Below are 23,931 nucleotides of genomic sequence, written 5' to 3'. Positions count from 1 at the left end.
ACACACATACCCCTGTGGTAAATCAGTTTTTTTTTGCATACTCACACTTTCCTCAACCTTCACCTTTTCATAACAGAGAGAGACAGAGAGACAGAGAGACAGAGAGAGAGAGAGAGAGAGAGAGACAGAGAGACAGAGAGACAGAGAGACAGAGAGACAGAGAGACAGAGAGACAGAGAGACAGAGAGACAGAGAGAGAGAGAGAGAGAGAGAGAGAGAGAGAGAGAGAGAGAGAGAGAGAGAGACAGAGAGACAGAGAGACAGAGAGACAGAGAGACAGAGAGACAGAGAGAGAGACAGAGAGACAGAGAGAGAGACCTTACCTGTGGACGTAGTGCTGCTGGTGGATGGAGTGGATGGCCAGCACCATCTCGGCTACGTAGAACTTGGACATGTCCTCCGGCAGGCGGTCCTCAAACTTGCTCAGCAACGTCAACAGGTCACCGCCCACGTAGTAGTCCATCACCAGGTACTGCCCAGGACGAGGAGGAGGAGGTCAGGATGCGCAACACAAGGGAATTCACGCAGTCTCGTCTTTCAAAGCCTTCAATTTTTCGTACCAGGTCGCATATCACATGACGTACATGTGCCATGTTTGACCGAGACACGGGCATGCGGCCTGTGTGCGTGGCGGTGCTCACCAGGTAGTTGTCGTCCTGGAAGGCGTAGTGCAGGGTGGTGATCCACTGGCAGTCTCCGTTCACCAGCACGTTCCTCTCCTCGCGGAAACACGCCGTCTGTGTGTGTGTGTGTGTGTGTGTGTGTGTGTTTGTGTGGGGGGGGAGGGGGGGGGATACACTGTCAGGTCAATGCAACAGGACTCGCCCAGCACTCCCTAGCGAGTCTCGTGGACGCTAGGACCATTTTAGAAAAGACGGGGATTGGAAAAATGGGCTACAAATCCATGAAAATTGTACTAAATGCACTATATTCCTATATTTCATTTCAAAATTTCCCGTTTGAGCCTTAAAAAAATGATACTATTGATAATTGTTTCCGTTTATCAAAGGTTTTGAGCATGGAAGACGTCATCATTGCTCATAACAGGTGAATACATGTGAGCCTCTCTCTCGGCCACCATGTCTCCCGTCCCGCTCATCCAGTTTCTCACTCCAGCGGTCTTTCTCTCGCACAATTTCCCTCGCACATTGACGCTCATTCATGGCTCCGCCGCCCTGTCGCCCTCCCTCACGCTCCCCTCATTAGGTGACACGACTGATGCCAGGGGGCGACCGCCCGGACACTGGCCACTGACTTGCCGCTCTTTCCAGAGACTTCCTATCTCGAGTCGTGAGACGTCAGCCCTTTCTCTCGAATTTGGGACTCCGACAAAGAGAGAAACCTGTCTGACCTGTCCTCTATTAAAGTTTTGTCATTGTCTACTGAGAGTTGACGACTGACAGGGCTCGTTTGGACTCGTTTGAGCCATTAGAGAGAATCATTCTTCAGGGGACGATGCAAAGACTTAAAGTGGATGGGTGGAGTTTAAACCCCGCTCCGTAATGGCTTTCTAAAAATCCAATATAGATGAGTAAATGCTTCACAAATCATTTATGAGAAAAGTCGGAATTTAAAACTGTTGATATATGGAATATGTGCTGCCACGCCCGACTTATACTGACAAAATATACTGGCTCATGAATCGTTTATGGAATATCGACGACGTCTTATAAAAATGCTTTTAAATGTCGTGATCGATCACCGTGAGCCCCTTAAGGGATGAGATACTTCCAACATTGATAGATTACGATCTCTAATCATTCATCATTATCGACAGAATAAACCTACAAGTATGCTTTATATGTCTCTATAGAATTGAATAAAATAACCAATGCTTCCGAGATATGAGCAGATTTTTCTCAACATGGATTTCCCCAAACCACTCAACTGCATCTAATCCAGTCAAATGTCTAAAGTTTCTCTTTTCCCCTAACATGTTTGGAATGCCATTTCCCTGTACTGGCTGACACATCCAGAGCTAGTTACTCCCCCCCCCCCCGCGCAGTGAGGGATTGTGGGGGATTACTGACCATTACAGACAAAAGCTCCCTGGCCGAGTCGTGGGCCCGCGGACCGTCAGAGCCCGCGGGGCTGAAACTAGGTCAAGACGAGAGAGACGGCCATGTCAAAAGAAAATGGCCGCCGTAGCAGTGATCCCTCGGCAGGGCTCGGCCCCTGGAGTCCAGAGGGCCGGGGGGGGGGGGGGGGGGGGAGCTCTCTAGAGGCAAGCCTTTAGAGTGCTGTTCCCTGTCAGGTGCGGATACAAACTGATGGATGAGCGTAAGCGCGACGGACCTGTTTGGGATGTCAGATCTTGGGTCAGATCAGTGCTTTCTTCCATGAAAGGTAAGAGGGCTCAGGGTGCAGGACTGGCAGAAGAAGTGGGAGGGCTGATGAAGGAGATTGGTCGTCGTGTCAAAGGGGATTCTTAATGCGGTGCCGAGTTGATCTAACTAGGCCATCCATCGTTTCAACATTGCTTTGGCGTGGCCCCCGACTGACTAACTAACTCCCAGCTGCAGGACAAGGTAGAGAACACCGTGATGGTCAAACGGGAGACACAGAAAACGCGGCACGTTAAAAAGACGCCAATATGAACAAGAAAATGTGCATTTTCTTGTTCATGGCAGTTGGTGTGTGTGTGACCTATGCTCTTTTGTAAAGCTCTCTCTTGGAAGTCGCTTTGGATAAAAGCGTCTGCTAAATGCATGAATGTAAATGTGTGTGGGGGTGCTCTACCTCGGCTCTCTTGAGCATCTCCCACTTGTTCAGGATCTTCATGGCGTACACACGTTCTGTGTTCTTCATCTTCACCACAGCCACCTGAAGAAGAGAGGGGACGGAGGAGTGAGGGAGAGAGAGACAGAGAGAGAGGGAGAGGGAGAGACAGAGAAAGAGAGACAGAGAGGGGGGGAGAGAGAGAGGGGGAGAGAAACAATCTTTGTTAGTTTTTTTAAACAAGGAGCGAAGACTTGGAGAGACGCACGCGATCAGCAGCCGGGGAAAAATGCAAATACAGAGATGCATTCAAATGCATCATCATTAACAGATGGAGAAATCTCTTGCCTAATTGATGTTTGGGTTTTTTCCCCCCTCTCCTCCTTCTGCCCTACTTACAGGAAGTCAGCCTCTTTGGTCTCCCCTAGGACCAGGAAGCGCTCCGTGCTTCCAGTTTTGATCCTCAACCCCCTAACAAACCACACATCAACGAATGGATGAGGAAAAATAAGGCTGCGTTCATGGATGCAACGCTTGTTAATGGACTGCTACTTGGAAGTCGACGGGCACTCACAACCCAGTGTATCTTTCCCGAACCCGTGTTTGGTTGGGTTTTTGTCACGTTGCTCATCATCGACTGTACCATCTAACCCATCTAACGTGTAACATGACGCGTTTTGAATGAACGTGACGACGGGTAGGACACAATGGGCTTGTTGTGATGATGACAGTTAGCATTTGCATGTCGGACAGTGGGTTTGTGTGTCAAGTCGCAGCTGAGCACAGCCGTGATAGGAGGAGATAAGTGACCCGTCGGTCTTCATTCCTTTCGGCCATTACCCCCGTTAGCAACAAGCCAGACACACCAGACGCCAAACCCAAACTGAGAGCGGAAGGCCCGGTTACACCTGAATGCTTCCTTGAGCTCCACTCGTGACAGTGACGTGACGGATGCACGGTGATCAAAGGTCACCACAGCAGCCAAGTCAATTTACAGAACGTGACAACAAGGGTTACAGCTTGTGTGTACAAGAGGGCCCGTGGTGAAATCCCACCAGACAAGAGTTACGAGGCAGAACATCCGTGGCAAGAACACGGAATTCGAAGCAGGTATTATTCCTGGAAGACGGTCAATGAGTTTCACGCCACCTCCCAATCAGGGAATAGTAGACCTTAATGTGGAGATAATAAACAACAACGTTTATTGAACGAGTATGTATGCATGGGTGCAAGTTCAGGCACGTCAGTCACATAAACATAATGCATGTGTGTACATTCTAGTCGGTCTTGTCAACATGTGGTGTGACTTTTGGTCAGGCCTTGCGTTTCTTTTTCCCCTTGCACACAATACAGGGTGTGTGTGTGTGTGGGGGGAGGGGGGGGGGGAGTGTGAGTGTGAGTGTGTGCGTGTGGGAGAGTGTGTACACTATCCATGGTGTGTGTGTGCCTGTTTACACAAGTCAACTGCCAGAGTTGGAAGTACATCAGAGATGCTTGACCAGACCACGAGATGCTGTCTCAGCCGTGCAGATAGCAACCTAGACAGTCACACAACACACACACACACACACAGGTAAGGGACAAGCGGCCCTCCACAGAGGCAGCTTGAGCTGACAGGAGATGGAGAGCTCACTCTCTCTCCCTGCAGTCAGAAGACGCATGTCGATCGGGACAGTAATTGAGCAAGAAACCAGCCGAAAGGCATGCTTGGATGTAAACAAACCGGGGAAAGTACACAAACGCACTGCTTGAATTAGGACGGACGGACGGACACACACACAAACACACAGTCACAAAATGGGGTAATCCATGTTGCATGGCGGGCAAAAAAAAGCAAAGAAAAAACACGCACACAACACAGAAAGTTCCAAACGCACACATTCTCTCTCTCTCTCCTTATCAGCGCCGCCCTCCTCGTCAAACCAGATAACTGACCTCATTACAAAAACAAACCCAACCCTCGCCGCTCTCAGAATCCCTCTTTTCCCCTCGCTCGCCCGCTCACTCTCGTCCTCTTTCCTCCTCTCCTTTTTTAGACACAGATTTATACCGGGCCAGTCGGCCTGACCTGATTCTGCGCCAGGAGGGACATGGTGGGAGGCGTGTGGCGGCGCCCGTGCACGCACACACACGCGCACACACGCATGCATATATGCACACACACGAGAGCAAGTACACGCAAACTCACACATTAAAAGGGCGCAAGAACCAGACACACAGATATCCCAGTCCCTCACTGGCGCACTTTGACATGAAATGCCGAACCAGTCACGTGTTCGCTCTGGCCTCGACACACACACACACACACTTGCAGATAAAAACCCCCAGCATAGGGAAAAAAAACGCAACCTTGGTATCAAAGTGCGCAGCGCTTTGGGGTGGGGTGGGGGGGGGGGTGGGTGGGTGGGTGGAAGAGAGAGAAAGCTTTGAAAGGCAGGGTCTGGTTTCATGGTTCTCACTTGGACCGGAGCCATTCAATCTGTTTTTATCAAGGATCGTCAATGACTGACAGGCCAGGGGACGGGGGTGGGAGCAAAGAGCTTCCTGACGTCCCATTGGCTCAGTTAATGATTGACGCGGGTGGTGGCACCACAGATATTATGCATGGCGTGCTCCACTGGCAGTCTGTAGGGTTTGGAGGGGGGGGGGGGGGTGTAGTGTTTGGTAGCCTGTGCTGCTTGGCTGCTGCTGGGATTTCTGAGCTGATATTCATGCATGGTTCCAGGCTGTGTGGAGGCTGGGTCTGGGGTTGTGCGGCGTGTGGGGAGGCTGTCTGCCACCTCGGCTCTCTTACTCACCATTCACGGTATCTTCTGGACCTCCCTGCCTCGACCTCTCTTATCACACGCTCCCACTGTTTTACTCACTCTCTCGGCTCAGGGTATCTGTGTGTGTGTGTGTGTGGCTATCAGCTTCCCAAAACAAGGATCAGTCAGTGTCTCCCGGTCTCACCCTTCCAATCCTTGAATTCTCACACTTTCGGTCTCACCCCTTTGTCCTCTCCCTGTCTCCCTGACCCCGTTTCCCTGTCTCCGTCTCTCTCTCTGTGTCTTCCTCTCCGTCTCTCTCTCCGTCTCTATCCCAGTCTCTCTCCCTGTCTCTCTCCCTGTCTCTCTCTACCTTTATCTTTTCATTGCGTCCTGTTTTAATAAGTCGCACAGGGTGGGTTTCACTGGAAGGAAGGTCCAGGGAGGGGAGCGCCACCATTTGTTTGGCAGCGTCCCGAGGTGCACGGCCCGGTCTCTCTAGAACCCCTCGCACTCCCCCTCGCACTCGCACCAGACATTGAACAGGGAGGGGGTGATAAAAAGGGAAATAGAACAGAGTGAGACAGAGAGACAGAGAGAGAGAGACAGAGAGAGACAGACAGAGAGAGACAGACAGAGAGAGAGACAGACAGAGAGAGAGACAGACAGACAGAGACAGACAGACAGAGAGAGAGACAGACAGAGACAGACAGAGAGAGAGAGAGAGACAGACAGAGAGACATAGAGAGAGAGAGAGAGAGAGAGAGAGAGAGAGAGAGAGAGAGAGAGAGAGAGAGAGAGAGAGAGAGAGAGAGAGAGAGAGAGAGAGACAAAGAGAGAGAGAGAGAGACAAAGAGAGAGAGAGACAAAGAGAGACAACATTGAAGAGTAAAGATAGGGGGTAAATGAGAGAGCGAAATGAAGAAAGAGAGAGAGAGACACAACAGGGGGTCATAAACAGGAAATACAGGCCCAACACTTATCAGGAAACACATCCTGCAGTCAAGGAGTCCACAGGAAACTGTGCATGAGGAGGGAGCGAGAGGCGCAGCGCCAAAATAGCAACGGAGGCCTTAACCCTAACCCTCGCAAAAGAAAGGCAAAGCAGCAACTACCTCAAAATATGGGTTTGAAAAGAACGACAGTCATAACCACACTGGGGAGACTCCACTATGGAAGTACAGTAAAGAAACGTCAATGTCGTATGCAAAGAATAGTGTCTCTGGATGTTGGAAAAACAAACAAGCACATGTTAGACAAATGAGCCCAATTTGAGTTAACCAACACCAAGAACAAAAAACACCTCTTGCTAAACTGGATTAAAACTAAGAGCGATTCTTTCCTGTGAATGATGCTGAACGGCCTGAATTTCGCAGAGTCACCGCCCTTAAGATGGCACCCCTTAATCCAAACAAACCACATCCTTGCTTACAGCCAGAATCGCTGAACCATAGAGTCAGTGCAAGCGGGCTCTGCCCAGCGGAGTGTGTGTGTGTGAAACGGCGCAGTATCTGCAGAGGGAAACACTATTTTTGTCAGTTTCCTCTTTGGCCACGGTATTCCTTTTCTGTGTGTTTCCTGGAAGTTCGGCCTGGTCTCTGGACCTCTTTCCTGTGCCTGCCAACACCGTCTGTGTGTTTGTGGGTTTGTGTTTGAAAACCACACATCCGTCAGATATTTTACCTCATCAACCGGTTTTCTTATCCACAACACCTAAACCTCTCACACACACACACACACAGTCACACACACACACACACGCCTGACAGCAAGGCTGACATCCAATGGTAGTTATCGGCCTCCATCTGTGAACCAGAGAAGCTAATGGGTTGGCCATTGATTAACTCCGGGGTCTTATTGATTAGCTACGCCTCATTAAGTGGGGCAGCCTCATTAAGTGGGGCAGCCATCACCCACCTCATCAGACCAGAAGCAGTTAATGATGGGAAGGTTATTTAAGGTTGGCTGTCCTCCGGGCGCAATGTGACAACGTTATCACTAAGTTGTAAGGAAGAATGACTGGTAATGCTTGAGCCGGGGAGCGATTGAATCATGTTGATGGGAGCCTCTTTAAGAAAGCAAAGCAGGTCAACACCATTGTGACATTCAAGTGAGGCTCCACGGTTCAAATGATGTGACAACCTTGTGTCATGTTGTGGCTTTTCAGCTGGTTCATTCTGTGATTTCAAAAAGCTACAGGGCCAAGGAATGTCATTTAGTGCAAGCATAAGATTATATAGGTGGAGCAAGAAAAATGATAGCTGACATGATGAGGCCACTGGGTGATGTTTTGTTTGAACATGAAACGGCCCATCCACATTCCATTTTTAAATGTCTGAATCACATTGGTTATTTAGCTTCAATGGAAATGAAGGCAATTCATTGTCATGGCTTTAGTTGTTACTTGTTGTTTACAGTCTTTGTTTAAAAAATGCATTATTCAGCCATACATCTCCTCCGTGACAATGACAGCCTCGCCCTCTAATCCAGGCTGATTTTACATGACAACGCATGTGTTTTTTAACCTTGCAATCAGGATTATATGGCGCTGGTTAATCTAGAGTCATGTGACAGCAGGAGTTAAAGGGCATCCAGATGAAAAGTGAAAGAATAAAAATGACAAAATATTAGTGGTGGGCCGTTATCGGCGTTAACATGCTGCGTTGACGTGAGACTCTTATTGATAAAAAAGAATATTGCTGTTAATCTATTCTCAAAGTTGGGTTGGGAGCTGGGTCTATACTACGCAAGCTATGATGACTTTTACCTTGATATTTTAGCGCGGATGTATACCTAGCCCAATTACACTGTAGGGGAGTCTTCTAACCTGTGTGTATGCCTTGTGTATGAAATTATCACATCAAACGTGACGTGCTAACATGGATGCAGCTATGAAGCCGCCTGGTTTGCTTCAGGGAAAATTTATTTTTAAGAAGCTTACCAATGGAAACCTCGACAAGACTACGGTTGTTTGCACCTTGTGCTATGCGGAATTAGTTTACTGTAGGAGTTCTTCCAGTCTAAAATACCACCAAAACGCAAAGCATCCCTTAGCTAATGCGGAAGATGCCGAGCCAAGCACTGATGTAGTGCGTAGAGTCGTTGTCAAACTACTACGTTTGAGTGCAACCGAGGCAAGCCCGTCAGCACAGCTCTATCAGCCAAGCTAACTAATCTAATAAACAGGTAATAAACACAAGTACATCTTATTGAATATAATTCATTTTCATCACCAATTATCATAGTAGAACAGCTTTCTCAAGCAGTTTGTGATGCATTTTGGAAACAGGAGATGAGCCCCTGGTCTAATAAGCCACCTAGCTTGAGAAACCCGTTCTCAAACACTTACTTTTAGTCATTATTTGGGTAGCATACATATTCTGAATGCCTTCTGCGGAATTTAAATGAGCCATTTTAATCTAGATTAACGCCAAGATTACAGTGAGATTAATCTAGATTAAAATATATATATCTATGCCCACCACTACAAAATATGCTCTCTTTTCTAGAAATTCACCCATAAAAAACCCCACTAGCTGATGTATTTCCTTCTGGTCCTGTTGGGGGGGACATGTACAGCACGTCCCACTCACAAACAACGGTTCTATCATGCACGCCCTGATTTGTCAAGGCCCCCAAAATGGCCCGGCACTGCCAGGCCACATCCCAGAGGGACTAAGAGCTCAGAGACAGAGGGGGAGGGCAGAAAACCTAAAAAGAACTTTTGGATGAAGTAGAGAGGGTGAAAAGGGGAAAACTTTCGACTTTTTGTTTCCTTTTACGGCATATCAAATGACCTCAGATGTTATTTATTTTGCATCCAGTGACCGCTTCATGACAAACGGAGAGCATGTTTGTTAAAATAGATTAATTTGGTTAAGACCAAGTTCAACATGGAAGGTTTCACTGAGCCGAATAATTCTGGCTGTGTCATTAAGCCTATACCCAACACTAGCCTGAAATTACTTATCACAGGTATCGCTGGTTGACTCACCTCTCCGAATGCTCCTCGGCCAATCACCTTGAGCATCTCGAAGTCGTCTCTGTGAAGACGCATCTCCTTCACAGTGGTGGTGAACGGCTTCACTGTGGAAACAGAACGGACGGCGGTTGAGTCAATACAGAAATGAAAGTTATGAATTTGACTTTATGGTCAAGTTGAGAGTTAAGTCAAGTGTTGGTCCCACATGGTAAAGCCTGAAACACGAATATGAGCCAACGGCTTTTAAAAAGGTTCTCAAAACATTGAATCAAAACGAAGTAGGTCTTTGAAGGGGCAAATATTCACAGCTGTTTAACATTTCTCTTCAAAGTTAATGTGCCTCATACATTTCTTTTGGAAACAAACCTCTATCAAAATGAAAAGTTGCCAATCATTCACAAAGAAATGTGCATGAGGCCAAGCAGGGGCTCATTTAGATTCGCTCTGTAAGTGATCAAAATCTTTGCACTCAGGGAACATTCTAGTCCCTTTTACAGTCCATTTATTTGGAAATTTTACAACGCACAATGTTCTGGTCTTAGACAACTCACGTCAACATTGTGAGGTGGCGTGTTCCTCACACTTGAGACAAGCCATTATAGTCATAGACTGTTAGCATGGCACCCCATCCATCCACCCCTCCTCCCTGCTTCACGGTGCTCCGCAGGGGGGCTGGGGGGAGGCACTGGCTCGGACCCAACCGTGGCCGGTGTGTGCGTGAGCGTGCGTGCGAGCGTGTGAGTGGAGAGCTGAGCTCCTCGCCTTTTGAGGACATGCAGACTTGTCGGCTTCCCGCTCTCTTGTGCGTGAAGAGACGTTTATCACTCCCCAAGGCTTTTAGTTTAAACACACGGGCCAACCTGCCCCTCGGCTGCCTCTGTTCAGAACAGACAAGGGAGATGTGTGTTCCTTCTGTAGGGGTGTGTGTGTGTGTGTGTGTGCGTGTGTGCGTATGTGCATCAGCTGCTCTTTGACCAAGCAGATCCTTCACAGGAGCCAAACAGAAAACTTGACGGGTTTACGAGTCCAGAATGGGGCCCACAAAGGCCTGGGTACACATGTATGACACTCACGTGATGTGTAGTGCGCGACACCGCGAACGTTTGGAAGAATGGATCTTTCAAACGGCTGCTCAAGATCTGTCTGGTAGAATTACAGCGTTGTTTGTGTCACGTGCTCAATAAAATCACATTACTGTGCTTACTGTTCCATTGAGTTTCACAGCACTGTATCGTTCAACACCATACGAGGTGGTGAGGATGTCCTCCGCCCATTAAGAGTGAGCAAGTCGTTAAGTGTCGCCATGACACAAAGCAGATACCTGCTGACCAATGACCACCCAGGGATCAAGCCAAACACAGAGTTTGGTCATGTAACACTAACGGAGATGGTTTCGTCTTGTTGTGACAAAAAAAAAAAAAAAGTCAATTACATTTATGTAACAAATGTGAAAATAAATGTGTCTCTCCGTCTCCTAAAATGGCATCAGCAGACTAGTCTCACCATTGCAGAAGGAGTGACAGGGATGAATCAATAGGAGGAGAAGCAGGAATAGGTGTTCAAAAAGAAATATCCTTAGACATGTTTTGGGTCTTGCAATGTTTGGGACTACCTCGTTATGATCAGTGACCTATGCTCTTTTGTAAAGCTCTCTCTTGGAAGTTGCTTTGGATAAAAGCGTCTGCTAAATGCATAAATGTAAATGTAGACATACTCACTATGGGAGCTGAGGAAAGAAGTCAGAGCACTTCAGCAATCAAACAATGCAAACTAAATATCAATACGAATCAGATACTGGTGTCTTCACCTTCGCATTAGGACGCCCCAATATAGAGGAGCCTTCTTTGGTATAAAGCCTCGACACGCATCCCCACTGAAGACAAAGGCCAGCCTTGAATATTCTGTATGAAGAGAGAGTATGTGTCGGGAGGATTCATATGTATAATCTGATAATCCTCTCAGCCTAAATAACGTGACATTTTCTGTAATTCACGCAAGCCCCGTCCTCCCAATTACAATGAACTCCCATCGCTGGCAATCTGAATGATTATGCGACAAAACTGGAACACCAGCTGGGGTGGCTTTTGTCTGGAAACATATCAGTGTGTCTTTTTGCAGGACTGTTGTGCTTGCGAGCTCTGCTCCCACTTATTGATCACATGATGTCCCACACACAAGCCTGTACAAACCCAGGCCTGTGTGTCTGGCTTCTCAAGGGACCCCTGGAAAAGGTAGACATAATGTCAATGAGGACAGCCCTAGCTTCTGAGACAAAATCAAGAATTGGAGTGTCATCATTGGAGCGCATCTAGCCACTTTGTGGTCGAAGGTTGTCTAAAAAAACCAATATCGATAGCTTTTCCTTACCTGCACGTTGAATACTTAGCCGTACGTTTGCAAATTAACCAGAGACAGAAAGCCCTTCCAGGAAATGTCTTCCGTCGCCCCAAGTAGCTAGTGAGTGGTTCTGGGCGTCCCCCCACGGCATTCAGTATTCATTGGGTGAGCGACTTACTTTGGCAACTACATCTGCCAAATGGGATAGAGGAGGGAGGCCTGCTGTTCTGACAGCTGCTTTTGGCTCGGTTACATGCCTAAAGGCATCCTGCTTGGCACAGGACCCAGTGCCACTTGGAGAAGGGGACATCGCCATGACAGAGGCATCAGCTGTTTATGTTGGTGGCAAGAGAAACCATTGTCTTTAAATGAAATAGATGAGCCTAAATGGATGCATTCATGTCAACGCAAATTTACAGGGAAGAAAATACTCAAGACTAGCTCCTGTCCACGTGCTGTTGCCCCTCAATACAGACTGGACTGTTCACGCCCAATCAAAATCGTTATCAAGATATGGGTCCTCTGACAGATACCATTGTGAGGATAGACCTGATATAGAACCATCTCATCTAGGGAGATCATAATAGTTCATTTATTACCCCCTGAATCCCATTGGTTCTTTTAGAGGGGTCATCTTTATTCCTCTTCACAAACATAGTAGGTGGCAAACTAACACTACTTGCTATAAAGTGCTGGTTCTTTGTTCAAATCCTAACAAGAATCCATCAAATGTATGTCCTCAAGAAGTACGGCAACTCGCGTATCTTGCTTAGCTCTGCACAGCTCTATAGCAGTGGGCAGAGACCAGTGGCACACACTCCCCAACACAGGCACAGTGGGTGGCAGGGATACAACAACACTTCTCTGTGAATCACTCAGATATAAATACGTCTTGAGAAACAGCCGTTTCCCCCGAGGCTCAGGGCGGACACTACTCGACAGACACTGGGCGAGCAACCACAGAAGAGAGAAGAGAGAATAGGCCTCACTGTTTGCAGTGGCCATTTCCAGTTTCAACCCCCCCCCCCCCCCCCGCCCAGCTCAAACACAGTGGCTTTGGACTCAAACTGTAATTCATAACTAACCGAATATTTGGGACCAAGAGTGGACGAGAAGGCTTCTTTTGTCCTGCGCTAGCTGGAGGGAAACGGCAGTAGTTGTTGGTCTTGTGGTAACACTGCTAGCACTGTTCTTCTGTCCACGTTGGGTCAGTAATGATGGAGAAGGAGGGCAACATTGTTGGCTTGGGCCCGGGACAATGTTTTTGACCCTGTTGTGCATTTGGATCACTACTAAGGGCCAAGTCAGGACAGTGTTGGTATTGGCGTTCTGTTGAAGAGGGTGGAGGAAGGATGGAAGGGAGAGGAATGAATTGCTTGAGGGTTTAGGTTGGTTGAGGGGCAGTTCTATGAGCGTATGTGAAGCCCTCTGTGACATGCTTGCGTGTAAAAAGGGCTATTACAAATACATTTGATTTGATTGTTGAAAAGTCCAGACTTTCAGTGGAAGACCCAGAGAGGGCTTAGGGACATAAGTCTTTATTTAAGTAAAGTTGTGTGTCATGAAGTTTATTTCCCCTGCCATACTTACTTTTGTCTCACTGTCAATCACTTCTCTACTCTGCAGTCTAAAGGCAAATTAAAAGTGCTCTGCATATTTTGCTTATAGAACTTGTTCAACAGGATAAAAGAATGGACTGTTTACACAAGCCAAGCTACCCCTATATTATTTACAATCTGCACTGACTTATATGATGGTAGACATATATCACAGTGAACACACCAGACATTAGGACCCTGCTCTAGTGGCTTCTTCATTCTCAAATACACAGTTCATCTTTTATTTATATAAACTGTTTGTTTGGCAGGCACCATTATCTAGGCCAACTTGGTTCACATTTTAAAGGCCGTTTTCCTTCATGATTTCCTTCAGCCTGGATTTCCTGGCAAATTAATCAACAGACTAATAAACCGGGGCGGGGACCCCAACAACGAAGACTAGTCTATATGGAGCCTGTGAAATTCAACCTAAGCCAAGTGATGCATAACGGATTCTTTTTAAGTTGGCAGCCACACTGAAATTCCATTAGGATTTCCAGCATGTCTGCTTGATTGGCAGGGTATCTGATGTCCTGCTGGGCATGCAGAGAAATGCTTTGGGGATGACTGACAGGCAGCAATGATGAGGAAGGAGCTGGGCTGAGACAGTATGGGGCACCGGGCAGGACAGACCTGGAACTCTGACCCAGGTGAACTTGAGGTGATGCGGGGCAGCTTTACATTCACAAACCAGGAATAAGTGGGTGTTCAGGAAAATACGTGCTAGAACAGCAGCAAGGTTATGATTTCAGGTGCTGGGAGAACAGCCTGCCCCTATCCTATTCCTCAAAAAAGATTCTCTTTTCGATAACTACAGAATTTTTTGGTGCCTAATAACAGCACCCTTTTTCATCAAATGTCTTTGCATTTGTCGGTGTTCGTACTAAGTGTTCTTTGAGTATTCGGATCCATCCAGGGGAGAGATGGTAACGGCACTATCCTGCTCTGTAAGTAACACTTCTGGGCCAAGTACAACTATGAACTTCAAATAGTAGCTCTGCCACTGTGTGTGCTTTGGCCAGGTCTGAGATAACATTGCTTGCTAGTAGTGTCAGGGTCCACAAAGAACATGTACATTTAACGTCTCATGCAGAGTCAATCTTAAGTTACCATTACCTTATTATCTTAGGAACTATGGTACAAGAAGTATTTAGGTTAGGCAGAGGCCTCCTATATATTTTGAAGTTTATGAGATGGATTTGTTCTGGGAGAACATAGCATAGCCATGACATCTCGGCTTCAATCATTCTTGGAATCTGGGCAACATCGTGGCGGGTGCACACGGAGCCACACAAACATTCCCAGGCTACGGTCTCAAAGCAGGACCGAAAGAAGGACCTTGCCTCGGGGGCAGGTATTGGGTGTACTCAAAATGCCTACTAAAAGGCAACTACTTAACTGTAGTGGCCATGGCCGGTTAACCTCGCCTGGTGACACTTAGCAGGGAGAGTACATGTCGAGCCGCAGCTAGACAAACAATGGGTTGAGGGTGATCACCTGATGCCAACACCTTCCTCTGCAGTTTGTCCTCCCATCTTGAGAAGGAGTCCGCGCCCAGTTTACATAAGAGACTAATACACTTGAGGTGGATCCAGCAAAAGGGCCATTTCAGTTCGAGGTGTGCCCCTCCCTGTGGCAGTTTCTGAAAGCCTGACACTCTCTCCCTTGAGCATGTAGGAAGCCGGGGAATGTCTTTTTCAGGGTCACACCCCAGATAGGTATCATGTTACAAACTGGTTGACAGTTCAACAGCTATTTAAACATTCCCTTGAATCAAGCCTTGTGCTCTTCCAACAGCTATGAAAGGACACAAATGCTATACAAAATATTTATATGATGCCTTGATTAATGACCTGATCATAAGTAAATGTGTAATTTATCTATAAGAAATGGAAACAAAAAAAATTCTAGGCTATGTATGCATTATTGAAAGGATTATGATCCCAAAACCATAATTCCTAAAACTCGCAATTAAACAAACCTGAGATTTAAGTAACAAACAACAGACAAAATACTCCTGTAATGGCGATAAGATCATCCCCTTGATCAGAATTCTGTCACTCATTAAAACCTTGTACGCATCACACGCCCATTTTAGTGCATTCACACTCGCTTTCTTGGTGTGCAATAAAGAACACACAAAGCCTTCTCAATCAACCATTCTGACAGACACAAAATGGGCTAATTAAACATTGACGAGCCAGTCAGATTGAGATGGACATGCCGGGAGCAGGGCCTCGAGTGTGCTTAGCTGAGAGGGGGGGGGGGGGGGGGGGGGGAGCTGGATGGTAGCAGGAGGTAAAAGCATCAGGGCTCCGCCCAGGGTTAATCTGCTATCCTGCACCAGCTGCCACCTCCACCACCCCCACCCCCTCCCCCCCTGCCCCCCACAGAACCAGCCATTTACCTCAGGACAAGCCTTGCACCATGCTGGGCATGTCGCTCACTGGGCTTGGTGACCAGGCTTACTACCTTGAGGATGAGGGCGCCGCAGGGTGTGTCTTACTGGAGCAAATCCAAGTCCAGGGTTCAGAATGCAGGTAGAGTGTCACGGAAGGTAAAGCTGTAGTGATCAGGATGGACACCCAGCACGACTGTCTCGATCTGCATGTCCCTACGTCTACATGTCGTTTTCTGTGACCATACAAACATGCTACGCCGTTGCCATTGCTGCTGAGCCTGGCCTGGTTTTCAACTTTCATCTGATTTTAAAATACATATCCAGCCATGAATTGTGGTCATGACCTTCAGGGCTTCATCCCTCTCGACACCAAGGCTAAGGGTGACGTAGGCCATGTAACCCACAATCTCTTACCTGACATGACTTTAAACCTATATTAACCCACTTCCTCCCCACAGACATTAAGACGGAGAGAAACTTGTGACGTGCTGCAGGCTAGGATGACTTGGTGGGGAGTTCTCTTTGACTTGAACTTCCCATGAGTATACTGCAAGAGGATAAATTAGGCTTGGGGGAAGTTTATGACTATAAAGCCCACAAACATTAGACATTCTGATGGGTCAACAGTAACTGTTAACCACAACTGTGAACTGCGCCTTATACAGCAGATCTTCACATGGGCCACAGCTCTGGAACGGCCTACTGTACAACTTCTTCACCTCGGACTCATTAGAAACCACAGATCCCACAGCTTCAGAGCTGAATTCACACTTCCTTCTTTTGTGGTTGAGAGAGTAGCGTGTCAGAAAAACCTCTGATGAGACCAAGGTTAACTCACCGCGGAATGTTCCACCAGCTCCACAGACAGAAGATTGCCTATAGGTGTCCCGTTATCCAAGACAGGGACTGTAGGGTGCCGGATAGGGGTAATATGTGGTGGGTTGCAGGTCACAGGAATCACCCATTTGTCCCATTGGTGATGTGTTGCAGAGGGGTTTTGGTGTCCATAGAATGTTCCAAAGAGTGGTCCATTTTCACCCCAATAAGCAAGGGTGTTTCCTAAACCATCTAGCCCAAGTGAAATTCATTTAACTCTTTCCTGTGGGCAGGAAGTCCATGATGACAAAGCCTTCAAGAATGAAAGTGCTTTGTAAATGTACACCTGAGTGCTTTAAACAAGCAGCTCAGTTACAATGGCTCCTCAGCATGGCATTACTAAGACAGAGCTTTCGTTACAAGCTATGCATGGGTGTCAAGCAAGATAGTATCTCCCTCATCCATAACTTTAGAAATATGCTATGGTTTAGGGTGCCAAAGATGCCAAATTCAGATTACAGAAAATGAATGGTGAATCGACCAGCTGATGGAGAAACCACCATCTTCTTGACAAAGCAAAACAAGATTGGGTAGGCTACGTTTACTACTTTTGTTTACTTACTTAAACTTTTGATGACAGCTAGGTTTTCTGCCAGGGTCAGATCAGAGCTTGTTTTGCATGTTTAAATCTATTTGCTCTTAAATCTCTTTAATACTGCTTGGAGGGCAGAATCTTTTTAACAAAAATGCTGTATCAGATATTTTTCTCTCCATGGTACTTTGCCATTAATTCCGGGATTTGATGAAAGACCACTGGTAAGAAGGTGCAAAGCCCTCTATTGATGTGAGTTTCTGTGAAACCTGTGCCCACACCACACTGCTGTGACATTCCAACAGAGAGTGCCAAAACACTGTTCATTCAGCCATTCCCTGCTGCTGCTGCTACAGGAATGATCTCACAGGGCCAGTCGAACAGCTGAGAGGCCAGACCAAATGCTGGTAATGAATGTCTCTGGAAGCGCCGGGGTGTGACAGATCCAAATCCGTGTGGCACGCGGTGACCTTGAGCAAGGCCCCATCGTCCCACCCTTATCACCTGGCAACAGGGGCCCTGCAGTCTGAACAGAACTACATCTCCCATCCAGGCTTGTGGGGATGTTAATACTGAGCCATTTTCCACTGTGGAGGCCTCGTGCCTGCTAGGAAGGCTTTGAGGCAAACGCTTGGGAGCCAAACGGCTAATCTGTGTCATGCCTGCGGCCTAGCGCCTGGGAGCTGAGGAGGGGAGGAGGGGGGGAGGGGTGAACGCCCACACATGCCTGGTGTTGGGGGAGGATATTAGCAGGAATGAGTGGAATTCTCTTTGGTCATGCCATCGCTTCCAGTCAGGAGGCTTTCCCTTGACCATCAACTTAAAAAACGGACTTTAACTCCCAAAGAACGCGCCTTTCAATCTCTCCTGATGGCTCACTCTGTTGATCATGACAGAGCGTTAGGGCAAGAATGAAAGACAAGAGGAATCCCTTTGCAAACACTCCCTTTGTTCCGACAACATCACTCCCCTTGTTCAGCCGCATCAATGGGAGTTTGGCGCTTGAACATCGTCCATTCTGAGAGGCATTCCTACATCCTGACAAGCCCTGTCCTGTTTCTGTTATCCCTGCCCATGGAGAGAGGGCTTTAAGCAGGTGATGCAACGGCGCTGCTGGGAGGTATGTGCTTTGAGCTGGGTTGGCCCTGTGAGAGTGCGTCTATGCCTCATGCAATAAACACACCGAGCCATTTGGCCAAATGGGAGTTGTCGACAACACACAGGCGAAAGAGGACATTCCACACATATTGCCTACTCCCATTCGGTGCATTTCTTTATCGTGAAGCAGCTTATACGCTGCACTCAGCCTTCCTCAGGAAGCGTGGCTCTTAAAAGCACATTCATGCTAATGTGTCCGATTCCTTGGTTGATTGGTTGTTATGTTATTTCAGTAACTCGTTATGCAGAGGCACACTTCAGGCCTAATCCACGGTCCTTAAATGAGCATTGTAGCTTTAGTTTGTATCATTTACATCGGAGAAGGCTTCCTGTCAACACTGTGTATTCATTAGAATAATGACCATTGATGGTTCAGTTCTGCCTCAAAGAGTGACTGGGCATAATACACACGGGAAAGGCCTTGTCTGAATGACAATGCTGTCATGGCTTTAAGCGGAAAACGTTCTTGCAGGTTATCTATGCCTTTCAAGTTCTCCTGTGTGGCGAAAGACGCATGTGACAAGTGACTTGTGAAGTGGTTTTCTGTTTAAAACTGGTAAAGATAAGCTAGAGCCACTCCAAAAGATCGACACAGGTCAATAAAGACGCTGTCCCGTTTCTCAGGCGGGGCTGAAGCTCGGGTCTGCTTTTCTCTTGCTTTTAGCGAGGTCAGTGTGCGCCAGTGGTTCAACAAGCTAGACTGTGCTTCAGTCAGAGGTTATTACGGGTTTGTTTCATGTGAACACCAGCAGAATGCCGGGATGCAGGGAGTTAGTCGAAGCTCAGTGCTCCTGCGTAGGCGTGGCTAATCTTGTTTACCATTGCAACAATGTTTAACACTTAGATTTGAACGTATGGAGTAGAATAAGACCAGACGCCACCCCCCCCCCCCTCTCTCTCTCTCTCTCTCTCTCTCTCTCCTCTTGATGCTGGCTAGCCCATAAAGTGAAATCTGACATGCAGATCGTGCTATGGTACTGGCTTAATCTCCTAGTCCACATAGACCATGACCTTGTCCCGGTTTACTCAGGCTATATGGTGGCACAAGCGTGCGGCGTGGCATTAATGGAACAAGGTAGTGGTGGGGGTTGGGGGGCCAAGCTTGCTCTGAGAGGACAAAATCAAATCTGAGCTGAATTCTACTCCAATACTTACCACTGCGCTAATACGAGACCATTCTACTAATCCACCGTGGAGCTGGCCACAACCACCATGATCTTGTCTGAACTGGGTGGCAGTGAGGCATAAACACCTGCATGCCAGCCTTCTTCCCCCACTGACTTTGGCAGCTAGTTCACTTAACTATGCTCCTTGGGTGCACCAGAATCTGGGTCCTCGCTGGGTAATGGAACAGGAACACTTCAAGCATATCAATGTAATAATGCCATTGACATACAAAAGCCAGTAAAAGAAATGCATCCAAGATACTTTATCTCGGAACCATAACCCCTAAGAAGCCTACTCAAGGGCTCAACGAATGAAAATATATTACCGAGATCATCCAGCAACATTCTGCTATTTCTTATAGTTTCAGGTTCGTAGAGAATCAGGATGTGTATTGCGAATGAATACGTGCAGTAGAGACTGTCATAACAGCTCTGCTGTGGTGGGCTGAACTGCACTGGTACAATGAGGTGCGATTGATACGCTTGTCGGCAATAACTCAAAGACAATTCACATGGCTGTTCTTCAGGGAGCTGGACTTTAATTGGCAAGCGCTCTCATCTATCGCCTGTAGTGGGTGTTAAGTGTATCACCTCTCATTACATCACAATGGGTCACATCTTATCTTATCACGGTAGTGTAAAAGGGGTAGGGTGAGAACACTCCCACCTATTCCGGAAGCATGACTCAGAAAAAGGACGCCATCTCGCTTGGCCTCACGGTTAGACAATAAACTCATTTTGGCCGGAGGGGATTATTGTTAGTCCATCTCGAATGACCTGTCTCAGAGTTGCCCAGACCAGGATCACTGAGATGCGCATCTTGCATGGCATGCCTGCTTGTCTGCATCCACGATGGAGTCTAGCTCATCCATTGCCTCACTTTACACCCCTGGATGAGTTCCAAAAGGGGACATCCACATCAGTCATGTCTTCAGTAAATAGATTACACTCTAAAGGCCAGGAGGGCTCAGACTGCTGGAGGATGCCTTTGACAGTTGACTCGAAGAAGGGGCGTTGTACAAGACTGATGCAGTCAAAACCAACTTACGGCACCTGCTGACGACAGGACTGTTGAGGACAGCGTCGCTCTTTTCGGAAGCAGACACACTGGGGTGTAATCTCATTACTGACGTCAATGAAACGCCCCGGGAGGAGAATCCTCTCATTGTGTTGGGTGACTGTGGCTCGAGGCCAGTTTGAAAATGGGGTATAGCCCACCTCTCAGCAGGGAGGAGGTAGGAGTGAGAAGGCTATGGTGTGTATTTACAAATCGTAACTTGGAAGCTATACTAAACTTAGGGGGTCTGCTTGTCGGTCACCTGCCTTGGAGCATACTTCAGGCATTACATTGGAGGTCTACTGGTCTTGGGAAGACGATAACATTTATATAACTGCTTCCACATCTATAATGTAAATGAACCCAGGCAGAATGGTGGAATTTTGCAACCGATTCCAAACAAACCTTTTGAGTGTACTTTGTTTGTAGTCTGAGTACACAGACTGAGTCACAACAGATAAGCAGTCCAATAATACAGTACATTCACCTCTGTGAGAACATTAACAAGGGCACAATTCAGGAAACACTGGATTTCATGAGTCATTTTAATGGGACAAAACGGTTTGAAGTTACAGAAAATGTGGGCCCCATGACGTGTTTTATGCAACAAAAAACACCAGTTCACTTTTAACATGGTGTTAACTTCATGGGCTGAGACGGAATAGTTATTGTCGTTTCCTTGTTTGCACGTTATGTGCCTACTGTCTCTCAAGACACAAGCAAACGATATTGCAACCTAGCAAGCATATGGTAGGCTGCACTTCTGCCAGCAGAATTTGCACAATGCAGTTAGCTGAGAGAACACGGACCATGTCACAGTCTGGAGTGTTGATCAAATCTCACTTACCCCATTCCAGAAAATCTGTCACATGCTTCTCCCGTTTCAAAGGAGAGTTGCTGCATTCGTTGTACAAGCATATCAATATATCCAGAAGCGTCTCGACGCTCAGTGAACTTGCATTCTTTTGGGTCCCGTCCAAGAGCAACTGCTCCAACTTCTTCAGGCGCACCTTCGCTGACATTTTCTATTAATTAGACGGATAGCTACCACTCCCTCCGCCAAAGAATAGCTCCACCGAATCGGTAGCTATAGGAGAAGAACGCAACCTAGCCTTCTTAAAGCTCACCCCAAAAAGTATTTATTTGACCAATGCGGAGCTCTGCTCCCAACTTGCTAGCTAGCCGTGTAGCTAGGCTAGCCTAGCCAGCTAAAAAAATAAGCACGACATTTTTTATAATCACGTATCACAGTTGCGAATTGTTTTTATGAATTGCCACGATGTTAAAATCTATCCGACTCGAGGCCTTGTTGGTCCCATTTGCTATAATCCTGATAAATCTGTACTTTCCACTCAGAAAATGGGATCTCGGGCTTTCCCCCCGTCGAATCTCACTCAGATTGACCGGCGGTCGTCCATTCTCTCGTTCGGATTATCAACTCGATCGCATGCCAAATAAATGGAATTCAGCGCTCCTCAAAGAAGAGTTATGTCCACAAATTTAGGGAGTGGCTGTCTTTTCTAATGTGAATCCCTTTTTCTTGCTAGGCTCCACAGTGGTAGCCGGTGTGGCTCGGTACGAAGTAGAATATGGCTGAATTCGTGTCCAGCCTTGTCTCTCCCTAGCTTGCAAAGAATCCAGACCGGAGACTATGGAGCGCCCGCCTACCCACACCGGAAACTGTATGGAAAGGTGACGTCATTTGATGATTGACAGACACTGGGAGCAACTGGCACTGACCTCACCAGCACACAGGCAGTGGTATCACTTTACCATTACCGTTCCTATGTATTTGACTTATTGCTGTCCACATGTTTTTACCTGTACTCTAAGCTTGGTCGTTAAAGCACTTTACTGGTATTGTTGCCAGCACAACAGGTCTGTAGCACTACAGACCAGTATGTGTAAACTATGCATGGAAAACCCATTGTTCACAACATTTTTGAGGACTTTCACTAACATGCCCCATGAATGGACTACCCTCTAAAGCCTGTTTAATTATTTTGCAATGTTGAGTTATCTCTAAGCCAATCATTCCAAAATGATGAATTAACACTAACACCTTTTAATCAATCCCTAGTGTTAGGGTTTGGCTTCAAGACAATGCCACCTCTACAATCACAGTGCCTGCATCATTGTCTCATTAAGCTACAACACAGTATTATACTGAGACAGTTCTTTACTCTCATGGTACAGTTTTTACTGTGAAAGTTGAAGTAAGTTTAGAGGAGAATGCCCGACAATTTATTCCGCTAGAATATTTGATCCATATGGTAAAATGGCAGTTGCATAACAAAAGCATGACGACGTTAGGGTTTGATCATGGTGCAGTGTGCTGTACCTAGCATGCGCCCATAAACTCATGATTTAGTTGGAGGTATATTCTATGTTCATAGAAGAAAGTATGGGACGAAATGCCCACTTTGTCAGGCCATTGTGTCTAAAGGAAATGCCATGCACGCTCTGATAGGAGTGCACTCGTTTCGTCTGCGTTTGTGCTCCTCTCAGCGAGGGCAGGGGAGGGCACAGACAGGATATCCTGGGCAGCTGTGGCCGAGGGGCTGAGCTCATTGCAGTTTTCTAGTAGGCCTTAGCTGCTCTTAACCCACAAGGATAAGTTACAGCCAACCAGCCCTGACCTCCATGGACACACACACACACACGCATACTAAAGCACACATCACATACAAACAATGTATACCCAACCATACAGATGTGTCCATAGGACCACTGGACTTATTGTGTGCTATATGGACATTAAAGTACAACAAATAGAAGTAAAGGTTTTTTAGATGAAAGGGTTGTTGTAAATGTTTTTGAGTCCTACATTTGTAATGTGATCATGTGTGAAATGTGGACCAAATGGATCGAGATTCTTTTATTATTTGAGTATATCTCTAAATGTGTTCTCATTTTGCTTTGGGATTGGCACATAGTACCCACACCAACCTGTACAACACAACCCATCCTTAGGCTACAAATTCTTGTTGGGAATGGCATTCAGTCACGGCTTGCAACATGAAAACAGAAGGACTGGGCAGGGTTCCATTCTAAAAAAACACATCCTCCCTTCACCTTGCATCCTCATTCACTCCCTGCGATCCCAGATTGTTTGTTGCTAGACTATTTTAGGTCTCACTGTTCTCACTTAGGCTGCCGAGTTATATTTCATGAATTACGTGGGGAGTCACCATGAGTCAGAGACTCGTAGACCTAACAAGGTCACAAGGCAGCCATTGGAAATGGAACTTGGCCTGGACTGAGGGAGGTGAGGTTCCACCAGTGCTGCAGGAACTTCCTGCCTGCTCGCCAGACATTCCTGCAATGACAGGGAGGGGAGGGGAGACCCTGACTAAGAC

At 47.0% G+C, this 23,931-nt stretch overlaps 1 protein-coding gene across 4 annotated transcripts in view; it reads right to left on the bottom strand.

Moving 5' to 3' along the window:
* cdc42bpb (CDC42 binding protein kinase beta (DMPK-like)) overlaps positions 1–22,226 on the bottom strand; it is a 56,641-nt gene extending 34,415 nt beyond the window's left edge. For all 4 annotated transcript variants that reach the window (XM_084699630.1, XM_084699632.1, XM_084699631.1 and 1 more), the window contains exons 1-5: positions 21,420–22,226; positions 9,460–9,551; positions 2,740–2,823; positions 642–737; positions 324–472 (exon numbers count right to left, since the gene is read on the bottom strand). In XM_084699630.1, the coding sequence (XP_084555756.1) occupies positions 324–472; positions 642–737; positions 2,740–2,823; positions 9,460–9,551; positions 21,420–21,594 (596 nt within the window). In that variant the 5' untranslated portion in view covers positions 21,595–22,226. The remainder of the gene's footprint in view (positions 1–323; positions 473–641; positions 738–2,739; positions 2,824–9,459; positions 9,552–21,419) is intronic.
* Between the last annotated feature and the right edge of the window lie 1,705 nt (positions 22,227–23,931).

The sequence above is a fragment of the Hypomesus nipponensis genome, chromosome 6, assembly GCF_054491055.1.
Source record: "Hypomesus nipponensis isolate SF chromosome 6, ASM5449105v1, whole genome shotgun sequence".
NCBI lineage: Eukaryota > Metazoa > Chordata > Actinopteri > Osmeriformes > Osmeridae > Hypomesus > Hypomesus nipponensis.
Note: the sequence above shows the minus strand (reverse complement) of the source record. Positions and strands in the feature narration are given on the sequence as shown.